Source organism: Macaca thibetana, chromosome 8 (assembly GCF_024542745.1).
Source record: "Macaca thibetana thibetana isolate TM-01 chromosome 8, ASM2454274v1, whole genome shotgun sequence".
NCBI classification, from domain to species: domain Eukaryota; kingdom Metazoa; phylum Chordata; class Mammalia; order Primates; family Cercopithecidae; genus Macaca; species Macaca thibetana.
The window spans coordinates 114,663,496-114,690,983 of record NC_065585.1 but is presented as its reverse complement, the minus strand read 5'-3'; the positions used below and the strand labels follow the sequence as shown (position 1 = coordinate 114,690,983).

The 27,488-nt window shown below is 39.8% G+C and overlaps 1 protein-coding gene across 2 annotated transcripts in view; it reads right to left on the bottom strand.

Moving 5' to 3' along the window:
• INTS9 (integrator complex subunit 9) overlaps window positions 1-27,488 on the bottom strand; it is a 140,554-nt gene that overhangs the window by 76,696 nt on the left and 36,370 nt on the right. The window contains exons 3-5 of one of the 2 annotated variants that reach the window (XM_050802481.1): window positions 20,074-20,201; window positions 4,227-4,287; window positions 788-850 (exon numbers count right to left, since the gene is read on the bottom strand). In XM_050802481.1, the coding sequence (XP_050658438.1) occupies window positions 788-850; window positions 4,227-4,287; window positions 20,074-20,201 (252 nt within the window). The remainder of the gene's footprint in view (window positions 1-787; window positions 851-4,226; window positions 4,288-20,073; window positions 20,202-27,488) is intronic. The other variant, XM_050802482.1, reaches the window with a different exon arrangement.

Genomic DNA, 27,488 nt, shown 5'->3' with positions numbered 1-27,488 from the left:
GAAACTGCACTCCAAATTCTTTTTCTCTTTGGCCCTGAATTTGTGGAAGTATTTTCTACAGGTACTGTGATCCACTGGGCATATGGAAAAAAGAGGATGGCACCTTCTCATGAACCTGCGAGCAGCTCCGGCTTTCCACATTTCACATGTCTGTTAAGAACCGCATCTAGGCTACTCTGGGGATTAGGTCTCTCAGCTGAGATTAGCTGCCTTTAAAACAAACGGAAACTGATCTTAGTTTCCCTTGAAAGGATGAAACTGGCCCCACACCCTAACAATAAGTCTCACTATGATAATAATAAGTAACTGTTTTCTATGACTCAGTTCAGAATCTATGAATTTCAAACAATATTAAATATGGTATTTCAAGTCAGCAAGAATTTTTACAGTTTACTGGCATTGGCTAAATAATAGCAATTGTCAGTTATCCACCATAAAGCAAGACCAGGACACATATGGCTAACCTAAGCACATAGGCACCAGAATCATAAAACTAAAAGGCTTGAGTTATTTCCTTACCTTGCTCAAAACATGCCCTAGTAGGAGTATTAGTGGGGATTACAGAAAGAACAGGAAATAGGAAGAAGAGAGTGACGTAAATGACTTACAGACAATATAAAAAGCTGCTAAATGATCACATTTTGGCTGTGTAACAATGTGCCTGGAATAACGGATTCATTTAAACTTGAAAACAGGAAGCTAAGCCTCTTAAAATTATTTCTTGACTTCATTTTGAGCAATTACATAATAAGGTTTGTTTCTACAATAAGATTCACCTTAATCTTACCTCTGGTAAACAGAATTCAGGCACAGAATCCACAAATACATGACCCGAGCACTCCTTTAGCTCCTAAAAGAAATGAAAAGGAAAAACACAAGGAAGAGATACCCAGTACATATAGGACCAAATAAATATACTCCTCAAACAAAACTTTTCACGAAGAATCATAGACTACTAGAGTTGGAGGGAAGCTGGGAGGTTATTAGGCCGACTGTCCTGTGTTTAGGCTCAGGCAGGCCAAGTGTCTTACTAAGGGTAAAATGCTGGTTGGTTGCAGACTCAGGACTTGAATGCACATTTTTTGAAACCTCTTCCATGCATGGGTATGTGCTGCTCCCATAACCCACAATCCAGTGGTTTCCAAATAAGGTATGCAAACTGTACTAGCAACACCAGAATTATGTGGGGATGTGGATTACAAAAAAGATCCCTGGCCCTATCTAAGACTGAAGGGATCAGAAACTGGGGATGAGGCCATGGAATGTGTGTTTATAACAAGCACCTCCAGTGATTCTGTTATGCTGTCAGGCTAGGAGTCATGGCCCTACATAAACTGTTTAGAGGCTTTTTCTCCACCTACCAAGGGTTGGGAGGAAAGGGGGATGTAAGGAGGGAGGGTCAAGAGCCTGAAACAGGGATTCAGCATCCACCACCAGCACTACCACCATCACCACCTCCTCCGCTACCACAAGTACCACCACTGCCTCCACCATCACCACCACCACCACCTCCACCTCCACCACAACCACCACCAGCACCACGAATATAACGTTTTTCCTTGCACAACATACCATTTATTTAGCATTATAAACCAAATGTATTTATTCAAAAGAAAAAAGTATATGTATAAATAAATAGATATAGTCCAGCTTCTCACCCCACCCATGACCCACCAAATTTAATAAACCTGTCTTTCCCCCACAGACTGACCCTGAGAAAAGAGTTTGACAGAAGGTAGTTCATATGGGAGGTGCTGAGAAAACAGAGTAGAGATGTGATCCGTGCAAAGGAAGGTGACAGATAATGGCTTTGTCACTGAGCCACATACAACTTGGGGCAACTGGAACTTATCCCCATGGGGAAACTCAGAAATGATCTAACACAGACAGCTCCAAATTATCCCACTGAGGAGCAATGGGGCTGAAATGTTTATATACCAACTCCTGCATTTTGTGCAGCCTCAGGAAAAAAACTCTCAGGCAAAGCCATACAGACACTGGCAGATGGAATTATGACAGACGACAGTGAAATAGCAAAGTCTGAGAGATATGGGTGGGCTACCAATAGGGTCTGCTACGATGCCTCCTGAAGGCCACTAATGCTTTCTCCTCTCACTGACACTTTAAACTGAAGTCCACAGTGAATTTTTTGCACCGTCAAGGTTAAAGCTACCTATGACTTCACACTGAAACCAGTAAAAGATAGAATGTGGTTGACAGTTTCCTTTGCTCTTTCCAGAAAGGGAAAGATACTTTTGTAATTTTGTTCTATCATGTTTCCATTAGTCACTCAACATATATTATACGTATCTATATATACATGTATCTATAGTTACATATCAGAGTCTGAATGATTTTACTCTCAATCTTTATCTGAAAATAGGGCACTGACTACATAGTACTGTCCTTTTGAATGTTACAAGTCTCATATCAGAACCTTGATAGACAATTTCCTCCCCTTGCCTTCCACTATACACTCTGGTTCCTCTCCTTAGATGAGTACCATTTAACTAGTGACAGGCGGAGCCAAAAGGAGACTGAACACTTTTCTTAATTACAATGTACCTGTCAGCTAAAAACAAATGAGCAATTACGTTTAATGGGAGAAGACTCCCCACTCCCTTAGGATGAGGTTAAAAATGATTAAAGACAAATCATGGGAAATTTCAAAGCTTTGCCTGGCCTTAAATGGGCTATGTAATCTTCTTCCCCATAATGCTACATTTCAGGACAGGGCATATGATGAAGTCTCCTCGCAGGCTCTCATCCTTCCTGACCTGCAGAAGCATATTTGCCATTCCAAACACTTACAATGTCACTGTATTTTATTCACCACTCCCTTCTAATGAAATACTCCCACATACACATGCAAGTCATTTCGCTCACAATGCGCTGGTAATGGGATGCTTCAGAGCCTTTTGCAGGGAACAATGATTTATAGCCAGCAGGAGAATCAGGCTGAAATCAGGTGCACAGGTTTCTGAATGTCACATAATTTTACAGTCAGCTCTGAAGAAAATCTGGTTTCAAATTATGCATTTGGCTTGTACTTGAGGCTACAGTGCAGTTACAGGAATTAATTCTGTAAAAAGAACACCTCTTTATTTAATAGTATCTATTACAAGAGAAAATGCTTTATTTAGATGAATCATGTTAAGCATCTTTAAACTCTTAATTTTTCAAATGTGAAACTGAGGAAAGGAAGAATGATTTAGGGGACTAAGAAGTGGCCTGAGGGGGCTTTACAGTCTTTAACCTTCCTATACCTCTGATTTTAGTACAAAGTTTGACTAGCTTATAGTTGGAACATTTTTTGGTAGCTTTAGTCTTTCATTTATTAAATAACTGTCTAACTATTGATCTGAGGAAGAAATTACTGAAAAGATAACCTAATGTCAAAAATTTAATAGCCTCAAAGAGAAAGAAGTAATTTAAGCCATTTATTTTAGGTGTAGTCAGTCATTAAAGTCATAATAGAACTCCAAATCCCAGATTCCTAGAACTGTTTTTTTTTTTTTTTTAAATCATCTATAGAGATTATCCATTCTAGACTATCAGGACAGGCTGAAATGGGATCACAGATCATAGTGTGGGAGACCCTCTACTCAAATTTACCTAAGAGCACTGTCCCCTGCACACGAAGGCACTGCCGGGGAAGTCAAACACTCTGCTCCTCAGACCATTCCCCACACAGTGGCCAGAGTGATCCAATCTGACAATGCCACTGTCCTTCTGTAACCTTCTGTGGCCTATTGTTACCCAAAAAAGAACCAAGCTTTTTACAAAGCCCTACCTGATCTGACCCTTGATAGAAGCAGTTTAAAACTCATCTACTTGAGGATTTTAAAGTTATTTTAAAAAAGGTTTTACTCTTTTCAATCACAAAATGAACTGGATTGATTCTTTAAAAAACCTTGTCTTTAAAACACTCATTGCAATTCTAGAAATAACAGTTTTCTTTCTGCGGTGATAAAAGGTATTTGCAGCAGAAGTACTTAAATTTCTACACATGAGCAAAATGGATCTGAATCAGAACAGTGACATTCTCTAAAAGGCACTTAAAAATAGTAGCTACCATGTCCTGAAGACCCCAGCATAGATCTTGGGGTTTTTCAGAGAGGGAAAAAAAAAAGCCATCATTCACACTACTACAGGGTGGCTCTGGTATGAGAAGATAACTTTCCACTGTGTATAGATACGCTTTAGTTTGTAGTCTTAGATATTACCTTGTCCAAGAAAGCATTTCCATCCTTCAGGGACCAGCCAGGAAGACTGGACAGCCTGGGACTGCAAAACAAAATATTAAGATTAAATTAACCTAGATAGATTATAATCCTCAATGATTTCATGGTAACTGTACTGTCTCCATAAAGTTAAGAACAGTTTAAAATTACTGGTAGTAGTTCTTATCCTAAATACCAATCAAATATAAGAGAAATAACCATGTTGTATCAAGCTTAAAAATTATGTGGCAATAGGATATTAAAAGGTCAAACAGTTTGGCGGAAAATTGGAAAAACTAAAAGAATCGTATGCAGAATAATAAAGAAAAAAGAAAGATGAGACATGAGAGGCTTTTATAGTTGTCCAATCACCCCATCTTCTTTCCCATGTGTCTGGCCACAGTCCTTAGACAGGGCAGAACAGGCATCATCTTATTGCGGATGAAAAAACAGATGCGAATAGGAGCTCTGATGAGAACACTGCCCTACTATCTACCCGTCAGCATTCACCACAAACACGAATACCTGAATTCCAGTCCAATCCATGCTTTGGGTTCACAGCTTTACAAGTGGATTAGTCACCTGTCACCTGTGTCTTGAGCTTCCAATTCTGGAGAATGAAGCTAGTTTTCCCAAGTGTTACAAAATGACACCATGTCTAAAGTGAACAGCTTCTAGCAGATGAGGTCAATTTCATGTGTATGTTACATTTTAAAAATCTGAATTAAAAAATCATTTACTACTAATAATCTAAAGATTTAACTGTGTACTACTAGTTGACCAGAAGAAATATAATGCAAGCTGAAAGTGCCAATAACTCAGGAGAGAAAACAGTATGCTGGTAAAATTAAAAGCGTAATGACCAAGGTAATGTGTGAAGAAAAAGCCCATCAGGATTCCAAGTTGGATGGCAAAAGGATTTCAGCACTCACTACAAAATTATCTTCTGTGATGCAAAAGTTAAGGACAAAGTAAGGGTGCGGGACTAAAAGAATCAGAAACCAAGTATCTGTAAGGTCTCTCTTCCTCTTCTCAAAATAATTTGGTCAGATGCTAAGTCTGTAAGTAGATAGGTATGAAAGTCAACATAAAAGCATAAATATGTGAATATCTGTCAATCTTTTAGAAATGGTTAAAAACCTGAATAAAATATAAACGCATCTACTTTCAGAAAAAAGTGAGAATTGGGGGTGGGGGTAAGTTTTTCGTTGTTGTTGTTGACATTGTTTTTTGAGACGGGATCTCGCTCTGTCACCCAGGCTGGAGTGCAGTGGTGCAATCGTGGCTCACTGCAACCTCCGCCTCTTGGGTTCACGCCATTCTCCTGCCTCAGCCTCCCAAGTACAGGTGCCCGCCATCACATCCGGCTAATTTTTTGTATTTTTAGTAGAGACGGGGTTTCACCGTGTTAGCCAGGATGGTCTCGATCTCCTGACCTCATGATCCACCCGCCTTGGCCTCCCAAACTGCTGGGATTACAGGCGTGAGCCACCGCACACAGCTGGGGGTGGGGGTTAAGTTTTAATTATTAGGTTGGTGCAAATAATTTTGACATTAATTCCAAACTTACAGAAAAGTTGCAAGGATGTGAATACAATGGACTCTCACATACCCTTTATCTAGATTAACTGTTTACATTTTGCCTTTATTTATCCAAAAGTGAGAATACTGATGTATATTAGAGAATGAAAATCACTACTGGAGGCCAGGTACAGTGGCTCACACCTGTAATCCCAGCACTTTGGGAGGCCAAGGTGGGAGGATCATTTGAACCCAGGAGTTTGAGCCCAGCCAGGGCATCATAGTGAGACCCTGTCTTCACAATAAATTTAAAAAATTAGCAGGCTGTGGTGGTACACGCTTGTAGTCTCAGCTACTTGGGAGGTCAAGGAGGAAGGATCACTTGAGCCCAGGAGGTCAAGGCTGCAGGAAGCCATGATCGTGCCACTGCAACAAAGTAGAATCTTGTTTTGAAACAAGACCCTGTCTAAAAAAAACAAAAAAAGAAAATCACTACGAGAGAATCAAATTTGACTGGTATAAATCACACCTGATAACTTTTTTTTTTTTTTTTTAAACTCTGGGAGTTTTTAAAAAAGTTTTAAAAATAAACTCTGGGAGTTTTCTGCTCTAACTTTTCAGAAAAATATGCTATTACCATTAGTTGTTTTAATTCCCACCTCATTTCATAGTCATATATTTTGAAGACTTCTTACTTCTTGAAAAATATATTTGCTATCAGATCAGATTAAGAAAGCAAGTATTCCAATAAAAGTGTAATGACAAGACAATGTGGACACTGTTCTCATTTCATGCATGTTAACTCTCTAAAACAAGGTTGTAAATATCTACTTCCCTTTATAAAGATAACTGGATCAAAGGACACACACTCTGTCTGTTCCCCATCAGACCCACACAAATCAGATGACAGATGCAGTTAGCTGTCCTCAACAAACGTTTAGAAATAGTAAGTTGCTTATCAGAATATAACTAATTTTTTAACAAGCAAAATTTTCAGGTGTTGTGGTTTACACTCCTGGAAAACATTTTTTTAATAACATCAAAGCCATCTATTATACCTGGGTGGTTACTTTGGGTTAGAGCCACTGCTAGTAGATGAGACTGAATGCTGAAAGGAAATCATGACCACGTTGTAACAATAGTGCCAATGACAAGGGGATGCAAATACATCACCACATGGCAAAGGGATGCTGACTATAGAGATGAAAATATTTGCTTACTGTGTTCCAATGAGTTAATGAATAAACCACAAAGAGTAAATTTTAAGTTACCAAAGGGGAAGGGACTTAGTTTTTTGCTTTTAATGATTACAAAGTTTGATGGTGTAAACTTTGTAAACAAGGAGCTAGAGATCTTTCCACAGAAATCTAATAAAATGGCCAGGCACGGTGGCTCACGCCTATAATCCCAGCACTTTGGGAGGCAGAGGTGGGTGGATCACCTGAGGTCAGGTGTTCGAGACCAGCCTGGCCAACATGATGAAATCCCATCTCTACTAAAAATACAAAATTATACGGGCATGGTGGTGCTTCCCTGTAATCCCAGCTACTTGAGAGGCCAAGGCAGGAAAATCACTTGAACCTGGGAAGCAGGGGTTGCAGTGAGCCAAGATGGCACCACTGTACTCCAGCCTGGGCAAAAAGAGCAAAATTCCATCTAAAAAAAAAAAAGAAAAAAGAAAGAAATCAATCTAATAAAACATGGGAGGTAAAGGTGCCCCAAAAAAAAAAAAAAAGATTGTAGAAAAGCACATCTTTGCACCCGCTATTTTACTAACATTTCTTAGGAAAAAAGGATACCATTAAAATTTTTAGTCGAAAAAATGTATAAAAGATTTTTAAAGGGGCCAGGCGCGGTGGCTCACGCCTGTAATCCCAGCGCTTTGGGAGGCCGAGACGGGCGGATCACGAGGTCAGGAAATCGAGACCATCCTGGCTAACACGGTGAAACCCCGTCTCTACTAAAAAAATAGAAAAAACTAGCCGGGTGAGGTGGCGGGCGCCTGTAGTCCCAGCTACTTGGGAGGCTGAGGCAGGAGAATGGCGTGAACCCGGGAGGTGGAGCTTTTAGTGAGCTGAGATCCGGCCACTGCACTCCAGCCTGGGAGACAGAGCAAGACTCCATCTCAAAAAAAAAAAAAAAAAAAAAAAAAAAGATTTTTAAAGTAATTGTTTATTTTGGAAAAATAGGTAAATTATTCTAAGATTTCTGTGGAAAGATTTACGAAGTTTACACAGTTGAACTTTAATGCTTAAAAGCAAAATAACCTTAGACAAGTAATCTATTGCCTAGGAAAATACTGAAAAGAAGATTGAACATTATACACAATTTCTTTTTTTTTTTTTGAGGCGGAGTCTCGCTCTGTCGCTCAGGCTGGAGTGCTGTGGCGCCATCTCGGCTCACTGCAAGCTCTGCCTCCTGGATTCCTGCCATTCTCCTGCCTCAGCCTCCCGAGTAGCTGGGACTACAGGCGCCCACCACCACGCCCAGCTAATTTTTTGTATTTTTAGTAGAGATGGGGTTTCACCACTTTAGCCAGGATGGTCTCCATCTCCTGACCTTAGGATCCGCCCGTCTCGGACTCCCAAAATGCTAGGATTACAGGCGTGAGCCACCACGCCTGGCCTGCAATTTCTTTTTTATTTTTATTAAAGACAGAGTCTTACTCTGTCGCCCAAGCTGGAATGCACTTGTGAGATCACAGCCCACCGCAGACTCAAACTCCTGGGCTCAAGTCTCAGCCTTCCAAGCAGCTGGGACTACAGGTACATACCACCACATCCAGGTATGAAATGTATCACTTTTACAATTAGAAAATAATAATGAAAGAGGCATGAGTCCATTCATTCATTTATTCAAAAAATACTAACAAGCTTAATTCCCAGTGCAAAGTGTTGGAATGATATAAATAAACAATCCTTTCCTTTTAGGAGTTTGCAATCTAGTATAGGGAGTCATTACACCAGAATAAAATAAGAGCTCTGACAGGGGTACACAGGAGGTGCCATGGGTTCACAGAAAGTGCACTTTTGACAGTTTGCAGTGAGGTGGTAGAGTAGAAAATAGGAGTTAGGAAGTGAAGGTGGAGGAGGTCTTTCAAGAAGAAGGAAACAGGGAAGAGCCTCATCACAGGGTGCGGTGTTGCAGGTCAGTGAGGTGCTCATCTTTTCACTCACTGATTTAGGAATCTTTATTAGTATGTCAAGATGTTGGTGACAGGACTAGGTGCCAGCGATAGGACTGTGAGCAAAATACTCCCTCCTCCTGAGGAAGCAGGCGAGGCACACGAATCCAGTCAGCATGCAAATTGATGGGGACAAGTGGAGGCAGCATCAAAAAATTTCCCTGGGGACACGAGGACTGAGTTGAGATCTGGACAGGAGCAGAGTCAAGGGGAAACTGGGGGCAGGGCCTGAGGGACTAGAAAAAGTTTAGCTCCCACTTACAGGTGAGAACATACAGAATTTGGTTTTCTGTTCTCATGTTAATTCACCAGAATAATGGCCTCCAGCTGCATCCATGTCACTGCAAAGGGCATGATTTTGTTCCTTTTTTCTGGCTGTGTCGTATTCCATGGTGAACAGCCCAGCAGGTTCCTTCAGTCCTTTTCACCACCAGTCCTTGGCATGGACAGCTTCCATGAAGGTTATTCATTTATTCACATGGAACTTTGAGCAGATTCCAAGACACTCCCTCCCAGTCCCCATCCAGCTAGAATGCCATCATTATGTCCTTCCTACATCAAAACTGTAGTCATGGATGATCTCACACAGTCTTCCAAGCTGGAAAAACAATACATGTGACTGCTCTGAGTAAGGAGTCAGAAGATTTCTTTGAAACTATTTAATAGAAGGAAACAAAGAACAAGAGGCAGAGTATAAAGAAGGTACTGGAGGGGCAGGCGTGAAGGCTGATACACTGAGATGAGTGTGGTGTTTGTCCTAAGAGCAATGAAAAACCACTGAAAGGTTTTAAACAAGGAATATAAGATTAGATTTGTGCTCCTAAAAGATGATTGTGGGGAAAACGGAACCATGTGCCTTCTGATAATAGATACTATCATCAGCACGGTATTCCTACGAAAAACAATAACCCCAACCTAATCATGAGGGAACATCAGACAAACCCAAATTGAAAGTCATTACATGAAATAATTGGCCATACTCTTAAAAACCTCAAGGTCATAAAACACAGACCGGGAAAGTCTTCCAGATTAAAGGAGTCTGAAGAAATGACAGCTAAATACAATGTGGATGGGATCTGGATGAGATCCTGGACCAGAAATTACCATTTCTCTCTCTTGCTATAACGGGTTTCATAGTGAATTATGAATTGGCAAAAGTGGAGACATATGTATAAGGTATACAGATTAGACACTGGTATACTATCAATGTAAATTCTCTGATTTTGATTTTTGTATCATGGTTATGTTAGACGATGTCCTTGCTCTTTGGAAATACACTCAAGCATTTACGGGTGAGGAGCATCATGCCTGCATCTCACTCTCAAATGGGTCAGAAAAAAATTATGTGTATACATATCAAGAGGAAATGATAAAGCAAATTTGTTAAAATGCCAATAAACTGGTAAAGGCAATTAGGAATTGCTTGTACTGTTTTTGCAGCTTTTCTGTAAATCTGTAGGATTTCAAGTAAAAAGTCACACAAAAAAGATGACGCTTGATTGAGACAGGGTCAAGATGAGAATTGAAGAAACTGGTGAGGAGGCTTTAGTAATGATACCTATAAAAGACGGGAATGACTACAGCAGCACTGAAGAGAAGTGACTGGATTCTAGAACTATTTAGAAGGTAAAAGTGTCAAGGCTTAATCAAAGATTGCATATGGAGCAGTGAGGAAAAAGGCTGAATCAAAGTTAACTCCCAGTTTTCTCGTTTTTATAAAAGGATACCATTTACTAAGATAGGAACTTGAAGAAAACCGTATCTGGAAGGATTCGTTTTCCTCTTCTGGACCCAGTGTGATCGTGAAAAAAAGTTTGAGGGCATGTTGAGTTTTTTCTTTTTTTTTTTTTGAGACATAGTCTCTCTCTCTCTCTCTCTCTCTCTCTCTCTCTCTCTCTCTCTCTCCCCCTCTCTCTCTCCCTCCCTCCCTCAAGCTGGAGTACACTGGCATGATCATGGCTCATTGCAGCCTCATCTTTCTGGGCTCACGTGATCCTCCTGCCTCAACCTCCCAAGTCAGCTAGGACTACAGGCACACATCACCATGCCTAGGTAATTTTAAAATTTTTGGTAGGCATTTTGGACACATCAATCTGGAACTTGGAAAAGAGTTACTAACTAAAGATACACATTTGTAAGTTGCTATTTGGATGGTTATTGCAGCTCTGAGCAATTTAATTTTTAGAATTTCAACTTCTATTCAGATTCATAGGGTACACATGCAGGTTTGTTACCTGGGTATATTTCATTATGCTGAGGTTTGGGGTACAACTGAACCTGTTGCCCAGGTAGTGAGCATAGTAGCCAAGAGTTAGTTTTTCAATCCTTGACCCCCTCCCTACTAGCCCTTCTAGTAGTCCCCAGTATCTATTGTTGACATCTTTATGTCCATATGAACCCAATGTTTAGCTTCCACTTACAAGTGAGAACAATACAGTATTTGGTTTTCTTTTTTTATTATTATTATACTTTATGTTCTAGGGTACATGTGCACAACGTGCAGGTTTGTTACATATGTATACCTGTGCCATGCTGGTGTGCTGCACCCATTAACTCGTCATTTACATTAGGTATATCTCCTAATGCTATCCCTCCCCCCTCCCCCAACAACACAACAGGCCCCAGTGTGTGATGTTCCCCTTCCTGTGTCAAAGTGATCTCATTGTTCAATTCCCACCTATGAGTGAGAACATGCGGTATTTGGTTTTCTGTTCTTGCAATAGTTTGCTGAGAATGATGGCTTCCAGCTGCATCCATGTCCCTACAAAGGACACGAACTTTTTTATGGCGGCACAGTATTCCATGGTGTATACATGCCACATTTTCTTAATCCAGTCTGTCACTGATGGACATCTGAGTTGATTCCAAGTCTTTGCTATTGTGAATAGTGCTGCAATAAACATACGTGTGCATGTGTCTTTATAGCAGCATGACTTACAATCCTTTGGGTATATCCCCAGTAATGGGATGGCTGGGTCAAATGGTATTTCTAGTTCTAGATCTTTGAGGAAACGCCACACTGTCTTTCACAATGGTTGAACCAGCTTACAGTCCCACCAACAGTGTAAAAGTGTTCCTGTTTCTCCACATCCTCTCCAGCACCTGTTGTTTCCTGACTTTTTAATGATTGCCATTCTAACTGGTGTGAGATGGTATCTCATTGTGGTTTTGATTTGCATTTCTCTGATGGCTAGTGATGATGAGCATTTTTTCATGTGTCTGTTGGCTGCATAAATGTCTTCTTTTGAGAAGTGTCTGTTCACATCCTTTGCCCACTTTTTGATGGGGTGGTTTGTTTTATTCTTGTAAATTTGTTTGAGTTCTTTGTAGGTTCTGGGTATCAGCCCTTTGTCAGATGAGTAGATTGCAAACACTTTACCCATTCTGTAGGTTGCCTGTTCACTCTGATGGTAGTTTCTTTTGCTGTGCAGCTCTTTAGTTTAATTAGATCCCATTTGTCAATTTTGGCTTTTGTTGCCATTGCTTTTGGTGTTTTAGACATGAAGTCCTTGCCCATGCCTATGTCCTGAATGGTATTACCTAGTTCTAGGGTTTTTAGGGTTTTAGGTCTAACATTTAAGTCTCTAATCCATCTTGAATTAATTTTCGTATAAGGAGTAATGAAGGGATCCAGTTTCAGCTTTCTACTTATGGCTAGCCAGTTTTCCCAGCAGCATTTATTAAATAGGGAATCCTTTCCCCACTTCTTGTTTTTGGCAGGTTTGTCAAAGATCAGATGGTTGTAGATGTGAGGTATTATTTCTGAGGGCTCTGTTCTGTTCCATTGGTCTATACCTCTGTTTTGGTACCAGCACCATGCTGTTTTGGTTACTGTAGCCTCGTAGTATAGTTTGAAGTCAGGTAGCGTGATGCCTCCAGCTTTGTTCTTTTGATTTAGGATTGTTTTGGCAATGTGGGCTCTTTTTTGGTTCCATATGAACTTTAGTTTTTTCTAATTCTGTGAAGAAAGTCATTGGCAGCTTAATGGGGATGGCATTGAATCTATAAATTACCTTGGGCAGTATGGCCATTTTCACAATATTGATTCTTCCTATGCATGAGCATGGAATGTTCTTCCATTTGTTTGTGTCCTTTTTTATTTCACTGAACAGTGGTTTGCAGTTCTCCTTGAGGAGGTCCTTCACATTCCTTGTAAGTTGGATTCCTAGGTATTTTATTCTCTTTGTAGCAATTGTGAATGGGAGTTCGTTCATGATTTGGCTCTCTGTTTGTCTGTTATTGGTGTATAAGAATGCTTGTGATTTTTGCACATTAATTTTGTATCCTGAGACTTTGCTAGAGTTGCTTATCAGCTTGAGGAGATTTTGGGCTGAGATGATGGGGTTTTCTAAATAGACAATCATGTCATCTGCAAACAGGGACAATTTGACTTCTTCTTTTCCTAATTGAATACCCTTAATTTCTTTCTCTTGCCTGATTGCCCTAGCCAGAACTTCCAACACTATGTTGAACAGGAGTGGTGAGAGAGGGCATCCCTGTCTTATGCCAGTTTTTAAGGGGAATGCTTCCAGTTTTTGCCCATTCAGTATGATATTGGCTGTGGGTTTGTCATAAATAGCTCTTATTATTTTGAGATATGTTCCATCAATACCGAATTTATTGAGAGTTTTTAGCATGAAGGGCTGTTGAATACTGTCAAAGGCCTTTTCTGCATCTATTGAGATAATCATGTGGTTTTTGTCTGTGGTTCTGTTTATATGCTGGATTACGTTTATTGATTTGCATTATGTTGAACCAGCCTTGCATCCCAGGGATGAAGCCCACTTGATCATGGTGGATAAGCTTTTTGATGTGCTGCTGGATCCGGTTTGCCAGTATTTTATTGAGGATTTCTTCATCGATGTTCATCAGGGATATTGGCCTAAAATTATCTTTTTTTGTTGTGTCTCTGCCAGGCTTTAGTATCAGGATGACGTTGGCCTCATAAAATGAGTTAGGGAGGATTCCCCCTTTTTCTATTGATTGGAATAGTTTCAGAAGGAATGGTACCAGCTCCTCCTTGTACCTCTGGTAGAATTCGGCTGTGAATCCATCTGGTCCTGGAGTTTTTTTTGGTTGGTAAGCTATTAATTATTGCCTCAATTTCAGAGCCTGCTATTTGTCTATTCAGGGATTCAACTTCTTCCTGGTTTAGTCTTGGGAGAGTGTGTGTTGGGAGAGGAATTTATCCATTTCTTCTAAGTTTTCTAGTTTATTTGCATAGAGGTGTTTATAATATTCTCTGATGGTAGTTTGTATTTCTGTGGGGTCGGTGGTGATATCCCCTTTATCATTTTTTATTGCATCTATTTGATTCTTCTCTCTTTCCTTCTTTATTAGTCTTGCTAGTGGTCTATTAATTTTGTTGATCTTTTCAAAAAACCAGCTTCTGGATTCATTGATTTTTTTTGAAGGGTTTTTTTGTGTCTCTATCTCCTTCAGTTCTGCTCTGATCTTAGTTATTTCTTGCCTCTGCTAGCTTTTGAATGTGTTTGCTCTTGCTTCTCTAGTTCTTTCAATTGTGATGTTAGGGTGTCAATTTTAGATCTTTCCTGCTTTCTCTTGTGAGCATTTAGTGCTATAAATTTCCCTCTACACACTACTTTAAATGTGTCCCAGAGATTCTGGTATGTTGTATCTTTGTTCTCATTGGTTTCAAAGAACATCTTTATTTCTGCCTTCATTTCGTTATGTACCCAGTAGTCATTCAGGAGCAGGTTGTTCAGTTTCCATGTAGTTGAGTGGTTTTGATTGAGTTTCTTAGTACTGAGTTCTAGTTTGATTGCACTGTGGTCTGAGAGACAGTTTGTTATAATTTCTGTTTTTTACATTTGCTGAGGAGTGCTTTACTTCCAACTATGTGGTCAGTTATTGGAATAAGTACAATGTGGTGCTGAGAAGAATGTATATTCTGTTGATTTGGGGTGGAGAGTTCTGTAGATGTCTATTAGGTCCGCTTGGGGCAGAGTTGAGTTCAATTCCTGGATATCCTTGTTACCTTTCTGTCTCATTGATGTGTCTAATGTTGACAGTGGGGTGTGGAAGTCTCCCACTATTATTGTGTAGGAGTCTTAAGTCTCTTTGTAAGTCTCTAAGGACTTGCTTTATGAATCTGGGTGCTCCTGTATTGGGTGAATATATATTTAGGATAGTTAGCTCTTCTTGTTGAATTGATCCCTTTACCATTATGTAATGGCCTTCTTTGTCTCTTTTGATCTTTGTTGGTTTAAAGTCTGTTTTATCAGAGACTAGGATTGCAACCCCTGCCTTTTTTTTGTTCTCCATTTGCTTGGTAGATCTTCCTCCATCCCTTTATTTTGAGCCTATGTGTGTCTTTGCACGTGAGATGGGTCTCCTGAATATGGCAAACTGATGGTTCTTGACTCTTTATCGAATTTACCAGTCTGTGTGTTTTAATTGGACCATTTAGCCCATTTACATTTAAGGTTAATATTGTTATGTGTGAACTTGATCCTGTCATGATGATGTTAGCTGGTTATTTTGCTTGTTAGTTGATGCAGTTTCTTCCTAGCATCGATGGTCTTTACATTTTGGCATGTTTTTGCAATGGCTGGTACCGGTTGTTCCTTTCCACGTTTAGTGCTTCCTTCAGGAGCTCTTGTAGGGCAGGCCTGGTGGTGACAAACTCTCTAAGCATTTGCTTGTCTGTAAAGGATTTTATTTCTCCTTCACTGATGAAACTTAGTTTGGCTGGATATGAAATTCTGGGTTGAAAGTTCTTTTCTTTAAGAATGTTGAATATTGGCCCCCACTCTCTTCTGGCTTGTAGAGTTTCTGCCAAGAGACCTGCTGTTAGTCTGATGGGCTTCCCTTTGTGGGTAATGCGACCTTTCTCTCTCTTAACATTTTTTCCTTCATTTCAACTTTGGTGAATCTGACAATTATGTGTCTTGAAGTTGCTCTTCTCGAGGAGTATCTTTGTGGCATTCTCTGTTTTTCCTGAATTTGAATGTTGCCCTGCCTTGCTAGGTTGGGGAAGTTCTCCTGGATAATATCCTACAGAGTGTTTTCCAACTTGGTTCCATTCTCCCTGTCACTTTCAGGTACACAATCAGACGTAGATTTGGTCTTTTCACATAATCCCATATTTCTTGGAGGCTTTGTTCGTTTCTTTTTACTCTTTTTTCTCTAAACTTCTCTTCTTGCTTCATTTCATTCATTTGATCTTCGATCTCTGATACTCTTTCTTCCAGTTGATCGAGTCGGTTACTGAAGCTTGCGCATTTGTCATGTAGTTCTCGTGTCATGGTTTTCATCTCTATCAGGTCATTTATGGACTTCTCTGCATTGGTTATTCTAGTTATCCATTTGTCAAATCTTTTTTCAAGGTTTTTAGTTTCTTTGCGCTGGGTTCATAGTTCTTCATGTAGCTCTGAGAAGTTTGATCAACTGAAGCCTTCTTCTCTCAACTCGTCAAAGTCATTCTCCGTCCAGCTTTGTTCTATCGCTGGCGAGGATCTGTGTTCCTTCGGAGGGGGAGAGGCGCTCTGATTTTTTGAATTTTGAGCTTTTCTGCACTGCTTTTTCCCCATCTTTGTGGTTTTATCTACCTTTGGTCTTTGATGATGGTGACGTACAGATGGGGTTTTGGTGTGGATGTCCTTTCCGTTTGTTAGTTTTCCTTCTAACAGTCAGGACCCTCAGCTGCAGGTCTGTTGGAGTTTGCTTGAGGTCCACTCCAGTTAGGTTACTCCCAGTTAGGCTCTCCAGTTAGGCTACTCTGGGGTCAGGGACCCACTTGAGCAGGCAGTCTGTGCGTTCTCAGATCTCAACCTCCGTGCTGGGAGAATCACTACTCTCTTCAAAGCTGTCAGACAGGGACATTTATATCTGTAGACATTTCTGCTGCTTTTTGTTTAGCTACGCCTTGTCCCCAGAGGTGGAGTCTACAGAGGCAGGCAGGCCTCCTTGAGCTGTGGTGGGCTCCACCCAGTTCAAGCTTCCTGGCCTCTTTGTTTACCTACTGAAGCCTCAGCAATGGCGGGCGCCCCTCCCCCCGTCTCGCTGCCACCCTGCAGTTAGATCTCAGACTGCTGTGCTAGCAATGAGGGAGGCTCTGTGGGTGTGGGACCCCTCGAACCAGGCACGGGAGATAATCTCCTAGTGTGCCGTTTGCTAAGACCTTTGGTAAAGCACAGTATTAGGGTGGGAGTGTCCTGATTTTCCAGGTGTTGTGTGTCATGGTTTCCCTTGGCTAGGAAAAGGAATTCCCTTCCCCCTTGTGCTTCCCGGGTGAGGCAATGCCTTGCACTGCTTTGGCTCTCACTCTTTGGGCTGCACCCACTGTCCTGCACCTACTGTCCGACACGCCCCAGTGAGATGAACCCGGTACCTCAGTTGGAAATGCAGAAATCACCCATCTTCTGTGTCACTCATGCTGGGAGCTGGAGGCTAGAGCTGTTCCTATTCCACCATCTTGGCGCCAACAACCCAGTATTTGGTTTCTACTCTTGTGTTAATTCACCAAGAATAATGGCCTTCAGTTGCATCTATGTCACTGCAAAGGGCATGATTTCATTCTTTTTTTATGGCTGTGTAGTATTCCGTGGTGTATATGTACCACATTTTCTTTATCCACTCCACTGCCGAGAGACAGTTAAGTTGCTTCCATGTCTTTGCTATTATGAATAGTGCTAAGCATTTATTAAATGCCCTTGATGGAGAATATGATGGCCAAGCAATGAATACTGAAGAATGTCAATACATGATGGCCAATTACAGGAAAACACATCTCCAAAGTATACAGAGAAAGAAGGGTCACAGAGGTAAGAGGAAAACCAGGAATGCATTATCATGGAGGTCACTGCTACTGAATGGTCAAATAAGATGAGGACTGACAAATGCCCATCACGTCCAATGACATGAAGTCATGTGGGACCTGAGAGGTTCTAGTGGAGTGGTGTGGGCAGAGTGAAGCCTGGACAGGGTTTAGAAATGCTGAAGGGGAAAAACGAGTTGAGAGAAATTAAAATTGTTTTTTAAATTTTAAGTTAAATGTGAATGATTATAATTAAATGACAATCAACATGGAAAAGTCCAAGCAGATATAAAATAATAATTTAATTAATTAGTTAATTGTAATAGTAAAAGGACTCTGAAAAAGTGATTAAGATGGAATCCAGAGAAGATAAAGCAACTCATTCATACAACAAATACTTACTGAGTAGCTACCACATGCCAAGAATAGTTCTAGGCAGTGGGGATACAATGGAGAATCAAATTCCCTGCCTTTATGAAACTTACATGTAGTGGAGAAGAAAGACAATCAATAAATATGTACTCATAATATAATAAATGCTACGAAGACAAATAAAGCAACTGAGCGGACAGACAGGGTCAGGAATACCACTTTAGGCAACTGTGCCCTGGTCTGAGCAAAAGGAGACACCTTTTGTAAGAAACCGTATGGACAGCTAACCATTCTGCTAGTAGAACTTCCCTCTGAGAGTGAAAGAATGGGAAGCGGAAGAGAGATCTCATCCAGTTCTCATCACCCAGGAAATTCATGACCCCACAGAGCAGGTTGGGCTCCCTTTTGGAATCTCTCATGGTATCTTAGACTTCATTTTTTAAGTAATTATCTTAAATATATATACTTGTTTTCTAATCACAGGTGTAATTAAATATTCATCTATGTGATATCTTTCTCCCTGATGGACTGTAAGTTTCATGAGAGAAAGTAGGTTGTTCTGTTCATCTCTAAATCCTCTGGTCCAGAACAGTGCAGATTTTTAATAAACATCAAAAAACAAACATTTTGCTCTTTGGGGGAAAAAGACAATAATATCAGGCTATTTTATTAGGAAATAACCAATTGTCATGTAATTAAGCTCCTCCCAACCCAGTTTTTAGGCAATATCTGTGGGTGGTACATGTACTTCTTTTTTTCTTTTTCTTGTTTTTGAGATGGAGTATCTGTTGCCCAGGTCAGAGTGCAATGGCACGATCTCGGCTCACTGCAACCTCCACCTCCCAGGTTCAAGTGATTCTCCTGCCTCAGCTTCCCAAGTAGCTGGGATTACAGGCAGCCACCACCATGTCCAGCTAATTTTTTTTTTTCCTGTATTTTTAGTAGAGATAGGGTTTCACCGTGTGGGCCAGACTGGCCTCAAACTCCTGATCTCAGGTGATCCACCTGCCTCAGCCTCCCAAGGTGCTGGGATTACAAGCCTAAGCCACTGCGCCTGGCCTGTGGGTGGCACATGTATTTCTAAATGCTGGGTGTAATTATAACTGAATTCCATCAGCTTTGCATAAAATGTAATCTGGAATTATCTCTGACCTTATCCTCACACCACCTTACTGTACCCCTTATCTCAGAAAAATCAATAGTTGATGAAAATTTTAGATGGTTCATCAGGTTATCGCTGTGAATAATCATTGTACTCAGTGATATCTTCAGGAATGACTAAGATAAACTAGAAAGCTTACCCAGCTTGCTATGCTTTTGAGCTCTTAAATCTGCTTTAGATAGCTTTTCCATATCCTATCTTGTATGTGGTGTCACTTTTTGCTACTGTAAGTATATTTGCTTCTACAAGGTAGTCACATCTTTTATAAACTGTTTCTAAATAGTAGTATGCTGGGAAACCAATTTCCTAAGGCAAAGTCTCAGTTAAGCATAAACAGTGCTATTGTAGGCCTGAGGCAATCTGTCTCATTTAAGATATGAACTTGGGCTACATATGTGGTTCTAAATCTAAGGTTGACTTGGTATGAAAATAATGCACAGAAGCCTATCGAAAAGAAATGTCAGATTCCATGCTGTTAAGTCTCTGCAAAGGCTGTTAAATAATTCTAAAATTCAATTCTTGGGCTCATCAGTTGACCATTTACCAGCTCTTATGTGATGAAAGATGAAATATACATGACTTCAGTTGTACTGAGCAGATGCAGGAACATTTTACAGAAGCTCAAAAGAAGTTATAATAAAGAAGCCAATCAATAAATCAATAGAACACTTTCCATCAACTCAGCCAAAGGAAATTATTTTGATAAAGAACATTTTTAAGGGAACAAAGCAAACTTACGACAATACACTAGGTACTAGTAACATTCATACTAATGGTATCATTTTTCAGCAAACTTAAAGCTCATTTTTTCTTTGGCTGCACCAGCACATACCTTTGAACAAGTGGCAAAGGAAGGAAATTGAGGGTAGAGGTCATGTCCAGTCCACAGTCCAACATAATGGTGGTTGATTTGAATTTGAGCACATTGCATGGTAAGGTTGGGTGCCCTGACAGGCAATACTGAAAAAAATTAAATCACTTTGATCAGTAATCAATTACAGAAGAATCCTACAAAGTAAAATGAATTAAGTAACACTGACATCTTCTCTCATAAGACCAGAATGTTAAGTTCAGCTAACTTTCTATGTGGTTTCCTCCCTTTTACTGCTTGGGGACTAGTTTCCCCAGCTGTTCAAAATACTCAAGTCTCAGATCACGCCCGTCTGTCTTTTCACAGGGTGCCAAGCAAGCCTGGTTTTAGATGGGCCACAGTTATTCAAAATAGAAGGTTTCAAGGCTATAGTTATTCATTCTGTTCTCACAAGACACTGGCGAATTATCATCTTCCCCTTTGTATGGAAGTACTGTCTAAAGCTGTGGATGTCAATGCAACTCTAAGCTAGATACTCAAACTGTGCTCTAGGTTTGGTTTTCTCCCCTTGTAAATAAGTGACCTTGCTCAAAGAGGAACTGGTTAGAAAGGTTAACTAACAAGCATGAGTAAAGGTTTATGCTCAGTCTTGTCAGAAGAAATGACTCAAAAGGACAATGACTTCCCTGATGTGCAGACACTAAGCAGGAGTGTGGGAACCTACTTCCAGACAAGTAGGAGTCTTTTGCCTGTGGCGGCAGAGCTCAGAAGTCAAAGGGGCACAAGCCACAATGGTGTCTTCAAAGGAGAGTGAGCACAACACATTGACCCAAAACATTTCTCATGTTCTCCTCAATGTTGTGGCAGTAACTGATCTGCCACACTGAAAATTATCTATATGGGACACGCTCTGCCACTTTTAATAATTCCATTGCTGCTCTGAAGAAAAGAAATGGAGGAAGACCCTTTCCCCAACTTTTAAAGCCCTCCCTTGAGCAACAAAGCCCAGAAAACGAAGGGAACAGTGTGTTAAATCCACTAGCAAGTCCATTCTCTCTATTTTTTTCCCCTTGGGACAGAGTCTCACTCTGTCGCCTAGGCTGGAGTGCAGTGGTGCGATCTTGGCTCACTGCAACCTCCACCTCCCTGGTTCAAGCGATTCTCCTGCCTCAGCCTCCCAAATAGCTGGGATTACAGGTGTCTGCCCCCATGCCTGGCTAATTGTTTTGTATTTTTAGTAGAGATGGGGTTTCATCATGTTGGCCAGGTTGGTCACGAACTCCTAATCTCAAGTGATCCGCCCGCCTCCTCGGCCTCCCAAAGTGCTGGGATTATAGGCGTGAGCCATGGCACCCAGCCCTCTCCTGATTTAAGCACAAGGACAGCACGAGTGGGAGTGAAGCTCCATCAATGCCCAGCCCCATATGGCTACAGTCACTTAGGCTAAGTCTTTCCAGGTATTTGTTGCTCTGTTGGTTCTATCTTTGTAGTGGATGACTTTTTCCAGAGGACATTACAGGAACTGATAATTTTTGAAAACTGCATGTTCTAAAAATGGTAAGGCCAAGAGCCAAGAAGTTGTATTTTGCAAGCTGCTTCTTCATTCCAAGTTTATGTATGATGATTACATTTTACCAAACAAAAATTCACAAGTCATGGTTTGAAAAGATGCAGGGCACTTACAATGAAAACAATACAAAGTATTTAAAATTGCAATTGTCCTGAAGAAGTCTAGGATCCATGATTTTGGTAATTACATTTTACATAAGTTCCTTCTTTGATAGGTATCAGAATTACAGAAAATTTGTTCCTCCTAATTAAGACAGAGATATTCCTATCTCTACCCTCCATCTGGTTCCCTATTGCTACTCGGTCTTTATCCCCATCTAAAAACTATTTGTTAAAGATAAACTATCTCAAAATGAACACAAAGCATCATGTTAAACTTGCTCCAAATATAGCTAATGTTCCAGGAAAAGCTTTCCTATATTTTTCCTTTCAAAAATAAGAAAAAATCAGATATTCAGAGAAGCATGGAAGAAAATAAAATGAAATGCATATAACACTTATTTCTGAGTGGGAAGATTATTGTCCAATTTTCTTCTTTCGTCTTCCTCTATTTTCCAAAAGTTCAGCAATGAGCTTTTACTACATTTTTATAATCAGAAAAAAAAAAATATGTGATTAAAACAAAACAGAAAATTTAGCCAGCCACGTTGAATGACAAAATTTTTATCTTCCTCCTTAACTCTAAATCATGGAGGATAAGGTACACCAGAAAACAGAAGAATATGTACAATTTTTAAAAGCTGATGCTCAAAATATTTCAGCAAAGGAAGTTCGCTGAACGACTTTACATTTGTTACTGTTGTTAAAGGCCAAAGGCCAAAGAAAAGTGAGGAACGCTTTCTAACAGCTACCACCAAACGGAACAAACATTTTTAGAGCACTGATGAAAGGTGCCAGGCCCCAAGCTCATTCGCCTTATTTGTATGGATGAGAAGGTTGAGCTCTACCAAGTTTCAGCAGCTTTCCTGGGAAGAGCTGGACACACAGCGAGGTCTCTCTGACTCCAAAGATCCCACTCATGTTTCCCAAACTGCACTGCTCATCATGGGTCAACTGAGTGCACAGGAGCACAGAGTGGCTTGCCTGAGGTTCGCACACTTGTACAGGAGGCGCTTGCAAAGGGCCCAGACCTTGTGGCCTCTAGCGATGCTCTTTGGGCAATTCCAGTTTTCTGCCTCTGTCATCAAGCAGCGTATCATCTACTGAGGGTTATGAGACTAAGGCTCAAAACCAGTAAGTAATTATGGAAATAAAATTATCTACAATCGCACCAATCTGATCATTTTTATATTTCATCTTTTTTCATATTTGTAAAAGCTGTAATTTTAGTATTCATACTGCTTTGGGTGCTGCTTCAACTCTGGATGACTATGTTTTCCTCATGTTACATCACACTTCATTTTTATTGGCCTAAGTAAATATACCATGGTTTGTCTGGTCATTCATTCCCTTATTGTTGAACATTGAGAGTTGTTTCCTGTCACTCTACTATCACAAGCATGGCTGTGGTGATTACTTTAGTGCATAAGTCTTTTTCCACACTGGACTATTTTTTAAGATGATTCCCAGAAGTGGTACTAACTGGGTCAAAAAAGATGAGGATTTTACAGCACTTTCAATCTGCTGCCAAAATGCTTTCCAAAAAGGACTGTACTTATTTACAATGTCATTGGTAATATATCAGAAGATCTGTTTCACTGCTCAAACCCATGAGCATTATATTCAAAACCATGTAGAATCTGTACTGAAATGCAGTTATCACCCTAGTAGTAGCCATGTAGAGGTAATGAAATGACCCTAACCAAGGAAAGTTAACTATGTGATAAGTGGCTTTAGTTCTGAGAGGCAGTTTGGTGCAATGATATAAAGTAGGGAATTTGAAGTTAAGACTGCCTGGGCTCAAATCTTGACTGCACTCAGTGTTAATGTGTGATTTGGGGAAGTTACTTAACTTTGGACTGTAAGGTGCAGTAATAGAACCTATCCCTGTAGCAGAGTTGATGGGAGGACTAAATGAATGGATACGCTACCTGGTAAACAGTAAGTGCTTTTAGTTGCTATTAGTTACAAAATCATTAAGGGGCTGAAGAGGTCATGTAAGTTTGGATGGAGTAATTTATATTCTGCAGCGGCATTCACTAACATTATATATGCATCCCCTAAGACTAGGTGAAATGAATGAACAATTTTATAAATAGTTCCCATTTTGCTAGTCTGCTCTTCAGGAAGATAGATCCACTAGTAAGTACAGAATAAACTTTATTTTTTTCCAGCTTAACAAGCACATAGCAATGCTTTCATGTTCACTTTATTTCTACTTAATTAAAAAGCTACAGGTTTTTCTGTGATTACAATCTATAGTTGGCTCTCCATATCCATGGCTTCTGCATCCACAGATTCAACCAACTACAAATGGACAATATCTGAAAAGAAAAAACTACAAATAATAAAATATAACAACACAGCAAAAGTTATATAAATTTTAAAATGCAGCCTGGGCATGGTGGCTCATGCTTGTAATCCCAGCACTTTGGGAGGCCAAGGCGGGAAGATCACCTGAGGTCAGGAGTTTGAGACCAGCCTGACCAATACGGTGAAACCTCGTCTCTACTAAAGATACAAAAATTAGCTGGGCATGGTGGTGAGTGCCTGTAATCCCAGCTACTTGGGAACCTGAGGCAGGAGGATCACTTGAACCCAGGAGGCAGAGGTTGTAGTGAGCTGAGATCATGCCACTGCACTCCAGCCTGGGCAACAGAGCAAAACCCTGTCTCAAAAAAAAACAAACAAACAAACAAACAAACAAACAAACAAAAAGCAATGTACAACTATTTGCACAGCAATTATATTGTATTAGATGCTATCTACTGTGGGTATGGAGGGACTACTATACTATCTGTATTTCCCCGTGTGCCTTTTTTTCACAGAATAAGTGAACTGGTTTTGAAAGTTACATGTGGGTAAGATAAACATTATATTTTTTGAATAAAAATTTTATCAGTTATACTTAATGTATATATTTCTCATTCTGTTATTTTCATTAAAAAGCTTTTATTATGGGCAGGCATGGTAGCTCATACCTATAATCCCAGCACACTGGGAGGTCAGGGCAGGATAACTTAAGGCCAGGAGTTTGAGGCCAGTCTGGGAAACACAGTGAGACCCTGTCTGTACAAAAAATAAAAAAAAAAAAAATAGCCAGGTGTGGTGGCACACAACAGATGCCAGAAGACAATTGGAGTAGTATCTTTGGGGTTTTAAGGTAATTTGCTACCCCACAATTCCAACACCATCATTGTCGAGAAGTAAAGTTAAGAAATTTTCAGACCAATAGTAAGTAAGAATTCACTATTTCAACACCATCACTGAAGGAGGTATATTCAAGGTTATATTTCAGGAAGAAGGGAGTTGAACTCAGAAGACATACGATACAAGAAGGATTGGTGAGCAAATAAATTGGTTAAAATATTGCTAAATAATAACTATTTTAAAAGTCAAATAATTCATTGACTCTAAAATGTGATGAAAACACATCTTTTATTTACATACCACTGAGAAAAACAGCAACAATGAGAAATAAATAAAAACACAGTGCTTTAATGATGGGACTGAACAGTGCAGTATATTATTACGCTAACTTCTTTTTACTTTGAAATTCCTTTCATATAGTGCAAGAAATTTGTCATTTGTCTTCATGTGCTTTAGAACGAGATAGGGAATCCTGTTGTACATATCTTGGTTATAAAACATCAAAGCTTCAACTTGGCCAGATGTGGGGCTCACACCTGTAATCCCAACATTTTGGGAGGTTGAGGCGGGTGGATCACTTGAGTGACTAGCCCGTCATGGTGGTGTGCACCTGTAATCCCAGCTACTCGGGAGGCTGAGGCAGAATAGCAGCTTAAACCCAGGAGATGGAGGTTGCAGTGAGTGAGCTGAGATGGCACAACTGCACTCCCTCCTCAGAGACACAGCGAGACTTTGTCTCAAAAAAAAAAAAAAAAACAAAACAAAGCTTCAACTTGTGGTCAGTTTTCATAGTAAAAAAAAAAAAAAAAAAAAAAAAAAAAAAAAAAAAAAAAAAAAAAAAAATCTGAGCGAATCAGAAGAAAAAATAAAAACAAAAAATCATAATAACTAAAACTTAAAAATCAAGAAATAACAGTATAATCATACTATTGAAAAATATAATGGTAACTAGCAGAGCCAAAAAAGTTATCTCTTACATTTGGGAACTGGGGACTGAGAGTTTTTCCAGTTTGTAAAACTATTTGATTCATTTTTAACTGTGCATATATAAAATTTTATTTTAAAAAAACCTCATTAGACAATGATTCATCAAGTGAAAAAAAAAAAAGGGGATGTATCTATTTAGAAATAAACCTAGAAACCTACTTAGAAATAGCCCAGCTACTTGGGAGGTTGAGGCAAGAGGATTGCTCACACCCTGGAGTTGAAGGCTACAGTGTGCTATGATCATGCCACTGCACTCCAGCCTGGGCAACAGAGCTAGATCCCATTTCTAAAAAAAATTAGTAAAATTTTAAAAACCTGGAAATAGATTTTAAGACAAAGATTATTATATAATAATAAACAGTTCACTGGTAATATATAATAACTGTGACCCTTATGCACAAGCAATATAGCCTCAAAATACATGAAGTGAAATTTGACAGAATTCCAAAGATTTCAAGGGGAGAAACCTGCTGCCAGTCTAGCTGTTTTAAGCTGCTATTAAAATATTCTCTTTGTTGTTGGTGCTCTGATTTTTCAAACACAGGTGTGAGGTATAACTTACTTTCCTTTTGGTTTACGCTTCTAACACATAAGAACTCGTCTTTCACAACTGTGAAAAATACTGTCAGCCATGATCACTTTGAATATGGCCTCTCTCCATTCTTTCTAGTTTCTACTTCTGGAATGCCTATTAAATACATGTGGTAATGTTTCATTTTACTACCCCTTCCCTGTTTATCCTTTCAATTTTTTTTTTTTTTTTTTTTTGCTATGTATAGTGCATGCTGGGTATTTTCTTCAGATTTATCTTACATTTTGCTAATTCTTTCTTTACTGGTGTCAAATCTGCTATTTAACCAATGGGTTAAATACTGAAATTTTCTTCCCAGTGACTATGTTTCTGAAATCTAGTAAGTCCTCTTTCCTTATTAAAAACAGCATCTTATTATTTTCAAAGGTTTGGATTCTTTCATACATGCCTTTAAATCACTTTCACATATTACAGAGTCTCCATGTTACACGATTTTCTGAAGTTCTTGGTAGTCTTATTATGTCTACTCATCCTTACTCATGGTGGATTTCAGATCCTTGAACAGTTTGCATGGTGAGCTCATTTTTGGTAGGGCTTTGTGGGAATTCTGTGGGAACTCTATGAGGAATGGGTTGAGGCGGGTCCCCAATAAATGTCACCATTTTGAGACCATTTTATGTTGATTTCTCAACTTAAATATCTGTACTGTAAGGGGAGCATACACATCAGACTCTCAACACTCTCAAAACACTGGCCCAAGCTCCTTGCAGAGACGAGCTTCCTTATAGACCCCAGGAGCAAACAAATGAAATTTTTCTAGTACTCCCTTCACTGATGTATATAGTCCTTGGGAGTTTCTTGATTATCAATCTTGAAATATGCATTTTGAATGTCACATTTATTACTAACAAGATTAAATCATATTATGCTAAGGTTTCAGCAAATCTAATACTTCAAAAATCTGCTGGCTGGGTGCGGTGGCTCACGCCTGTAATCCCAGCACTTTCGGAGGCCGAGGCGGGCGGATCACGAGGTCAGGAGATCGAGACCATCCTGGCTAACACAGTAATACTCCATCTCTACTAAAAATACAAAAAAT